The sequence below is a fragment of the Mus musculus genome, chromosome 10 (assembly GCF_000001635.26).
Source record: "Mus musculus strain C57BL/6J chromosome 10, GRCm38.p6 C57BL/6J".
Classification (NCBI taxonomy): Eukaryota; Metazoa; Chordata; class Mammalia; order Rodentia; family Muridae; genus Mus; species Mus musculus.
The window spans coordinates 59,949,397-59,953,625 of NC_000076.6; the positions used below are offsets into that span (position 1 = coordinate 59,949,397).

The 4,229-nt window shown below is 56.8% G+C and overlaps 1 protein-coding gene across 1 annotated transcript; it reads right to left on the reverse strand.

The window, feature by feature from the left end:
• Positions 1-278: 278 nt before the first annotated feature.
• On the reverse strand, positions 279-2,374 carry Ddit4 (DNA-damage-inducible transcript 4). The gene is made up of 3 exons (NM_029083.2): positions 2,301-2,374; positions 1,921-2,176; positions 279-1,633 (listed from the first exon to the last, which is right to left on the reverse strand). The coding sequence occupies exons 2-3, from the start codon at positions 2,114-2,116 to the stop codon at positions 1,140-1,142; spliced, it is 690 nt and encodes a 229-aa protein (NP_083359.1). The 5' UTR covers positions 2,117-2,176; positions 2,301-2,374; the 3' UTR covers positions 279-1,139.
• Positions 2,375-4,229: the final 1,855 nt, after the last annotated feature.

Genomic DNA, 4,229 nt, shown 5'->3' on the forward strand with positions numbered 1-4,229 from the left:
ACCCTCCTTGTAGAGACTCAGACTTCCAGGGAGGTCTGACTCATCTTTCACCTTCGGGTGCTTTCCAGCACATTCTCCTGGTAGCTCCACTCAGCAGAACTGAGGGACCTTGGCTCTGATGGCACAGTTCCCAGGTTGCCAGGCAGTCCAGGAGCTCTGATGGCAGTTACCAGGCAGTCAGGGGACACACAAGTGGCCCCTGAAATCTGATGAAACTTGTGACCAGCACCCACCACTCTCCCTTTTCATTTATGGCGCCGATGAGACTCAAGTGTTTTAACAAACATGTTTATTAGAAAAGTAAAAATATTGCATAGGTCTTAATACTTGAACATCAAGTGTATTCATGAACCGCGAGTAACTTCATGTAAACAGGTTCTAGATGGAAGACCCAGGTGGCACTCCTCTGGGAAAAGAGGGTTCCAGCCCCCCACCCCCACCCCAGCCCCTCTCCTCACAGTTGAATCCTCCAGTACATGGGCACCGGGATGGGCTGGCTGCAGCTCCCAGGTGTAATTTTGTTTCAAGTGTCGAAGATCCCGAATGATCCTAACACCCACCCCATTCCTACTCTTACATTCATGCAGTCTGTAAGATAGCTGCCTCGAACAGGTCAGTAGTGAAGCGCCGATCCCCACCCCCCAAAACCAAGATACAAAACAAATGACAAAACACACTAGGTCCTTTCAGACCAGAAGATACACAAACTGTCGGCCACCTCCCCCTGCCTCCCCCCCAGCCCCCAACCCCCAGCCGGGGCAGAGGCCAGTGCAGACCAGCTGCCCTTCTGGCTCTGGCCCACAACTGCTGTTGTAACTTGTCAGTAATAAAAAAAAATAAGGTACATGCTACATACACATCCAGCCAGAAGCCTGTGTGACTCCTAAGCCTTTGTTTCATGCTACAGTACTGAGGGGCGTGTGCCCCAACAGGGAGCCACCTGCATACAACCTAGAGACTTCCTGGAGAACACTTCCTTCCCCCACCTGGCCCTGCGCCCCTCAGGTGGCTATCGTCAGTTTTCTAACACAGGGGACAGTCCTTCAGTCCTTGCCTGCGGGTCTCCACCACAGAAATTCCTTGTCTTCACTTTGGGGGGCAGTGAGAAACCCTCCCCGCACCCCACCCCAGGATGTAGTTCAACACTCTTCAATGAGCAGCTGCTCGGAGCTGTAGAGTTTCTTCTTGATGACTCTGAAGCCGGTACTTAGCGTCAGGGACTGGCTGTAACCAGGGACCAAGGAAGAGTTGGCAGAACTTAACAGCCCCTGGATCTTGGGCCAGAGGCGAGAGTCCAGACGCAGCACCAGGGTCAACTGAAAGGTGGGCACCAGGCTGGGGTCGAGGGCCAGCTGAGCCACGCTATGGCAGCTCTTGCCTTGCTCCACACACACGTCCAGCAGTGCCCCCCGCAGGCCGCACGGCTCACTGTATGCCAGGCGCAGGAGTTCCTTGCCCACCTGGCTCACCAGCTGGCTCGGCATGAGCAAACGCGCAGGGCGCCGCGAGCCCAATCGCGCCTGGGACAGGCTCTCCTGCAGCAGCTGCATCAGGTTGGCACACAGGTGCTCATCCTCGGGGTCACTGAGCAGCTCAAAGTCGGGCAGGGACACCCCATCCAGGTATGAGGAGTCTGGATAGAGAGAACACAGGGAAAGGGTATTGTATTAGAGCGCCTTCCACAGGAGCTGTACGGGCGGGGGAGGTGCAGTTTGCCTAAGCAAACAGTGTCCCTTTCCACTCCGTGCCTCAGTTTCCGCCCCGCAGTCTTGTCTTCTAACCCTAGAGTAATCTGTTTTTTCGTGCTGGGGTGGGAAGCCAAGGTGGCTTTGAGCCGATTCAGCTCGCTTCGTACCCACCTCCCGGGACCCCTCCCACCCCCCATCCCCGAACCCAATTCGGCCCCGGCTGAGTGCTCACCTTCCTCCGGCCCGAAGCCACTGTTGCTGCTGTCCAGGGACTCGCAGTCCGAGCTCTCCAGGCTCGCGCAGCGGTCAAGGCCCTCTTCTCTGGCTGCAGACCCCCAGGCGGAGCGCGGCGGCCGATCAGCGGCCGGAGTTCGAGACGAGGACGAAGAGGAAGAGGAGGACGAGAAACGATCCCAGAGGCTAGGCATGGCGGGGTCAGACGCCAGGACGCTGGCTGCTAAGGTCCGAATGAAGGCGCACAGAAGCCGCTGAAAGACAAGAGGGACAAGGATTTGGCGTCAGTGTCGGCGTTGCACAGGATTGAGGGCTCTGAGGCCCCAAGAGCCGAGGTCACTCCCCGACAAGATGTGCACACCCGGGAGGGACACTCACCAGCTAGCGCGGTCAGCGAAGATTGCGGACAAGAGCGCTCTGCCTCTCGAAGGGTGAGCGAACTGGTGCCAACCCCCGATCGCTGCCCGGACCTGTCCCTTCGAACCCTCTCGCACCTCCCCCCTGCCTGCTGCGATCCCTAGCACCAGCGAGCAGCAGCCTATAAGGGCTCTCCCGGCGAGGCCACGCCCCCTCCAGGTCGCAGCCCAATCGAGACCCGGGAGTGTGGCCCACCTCAGCCAATAGGCACCGGGCGCACGTTCGCAACGTTCTCTCCTGCCTGGTGACAGCGGCCTGGCCCCGCCCCCACGGAGCCCCAGAACGCTCCCGGCCGAACCCCTCTCCCCTCGCCTTAGCTTCGGCCACACCCCCTTTCTGGAAGGGATCCGAGGCGGCTTTCAGCAGCTGCCAAGGTCCCTGAGGGCGCTCGCGGTAGGGGAGGATCAAGGAAAGACTTGTTTATTATAGGGGCGCGTTGCTGGGGGAGGGGACGGCCCGTGACTGCACTGAAAAGAAGAGTTGGGGGACCTGGTGCGGCTTGAGCAGGGGAGAAAGGTACCCCTAGCTTCTGGGAGCCCAAGGGCCAAGGACACTACCGGGCGCACAACTGGATGCCCCATGGGACCGTGGCGCGGCGGCAGACGTTACTCCGTTGTCCCATGAGCATCAGTCCCACGCTGTCTTTGCTTCTGACACGCGATGCACTTTTGGTAATAGGTCCAAAGACAAGGCATCTCAGGGCCATCGGCTCCCACGTCCCCTCATCAGTGTTCCTGTTACTCTGCAGCCCCGGGGGAGCAGGGTGTAGGTTCAGGAGGACATCAAGTGCTTGCCAATTCGAGATTGTCCTCTAGCAGAGGGTTTGGGTAGGAGTTAGAGTTCACGGACTCCGATTCTTAGCGCCTGGTCCACGGCCAGGGAACAAGGGCTCACATCAAACCGACACAGTGACCCACCCGCAGGCCTTAGGGGGACAGAACACTGCAGGGCCAAGTGCCTCCCAAACCCACTGCGGCAGAGCCCCTGGCGTCCGCCGGGTCCTAGAACCCCTCCCATGCTTTGTGTTAAGGGGGGGAAAAGCGGCGGATCGGGGGTGGGGGGTGGGGTGGCAGGAGAATTCAATTCAATGGAACCCAGGACCGAGGTCTTTGGAAAAGTCCAAATGCAAGAGCCATATGGGGTTTCATCATTCAGGCGAGGCAACAGGAAATATAGCCTGGCAGCGATGCTCTAGGGCTGATAGCGATTTGTTTAGGGTAGGAGGAGATTCAGTCGGACTAGACCTGTTTTTTTGTTTTTTTTTTTGTTTTTTTTTTTTATAAAAAGGTTTGTTAATGTAGGACACTGGGACCCTGATGGAAGAAAAGACCAAACTTACATCAGACACTCTGGCCCGGCGGGCAGGAACCAAACCAGATCAGACAGGCAAGCATCACATCGCTACAGGGCAGGTTTGCTTTGACACATGACACTTGCCAGGGAAGTCAGGCCACTGTCCTTTCCAGCCCCACCCCCACTGCCCAATTTCATCTTTTGGACGGAGTTTCACGGCTGGCTGGCCTGGAACTCCCAGAGATTCTCCTGCCTTTGCCTTCCTAGTTCCAGGATGACAGTGAGTCACGAAGCATAGCTCCTACCACCGATATTTTTAAAATTAAAATTAAAAGCCTGACTTTTAGAACAGCCAGGTCTTAGAACTGCAAAAGGATGGGAATCCAAGCTCTCCCACACGTACTCTCATTTTACAGGTGGGAGACACATGGTCAGGGCAGTGGTGGCACACGCCTTTAATCCTAGCACCTGTGAAGCAGAGGCAGGCAGATTTCTGAGTTCGAGGCCAGCCTGGTCTACAGAGTGAGTTCCAGGACAGCCAGGGCTACACAGAGAAACCCTGTCTCAATAAACCAAAAAAAAAAAAAAAAAAAAAAA

Bases quoted from the DNA above. Each gene is read 5' to 3' on its own strand.
- Ddit4 (NM_029083.2), bottom strand. From the start codon at position 2,116: ATGCCTAGCCTCTGGGATCGTTTCTCGTCCTCCTCTTCCTCTTCGTCC. The intron at 1,634-1,920 runs GTGAGCACTCAG...CTCTCTATCCAG, and splicing joins TGGCTTCGGGCCGGAGGAAG to ACTCCTCATACCTGGATGGG.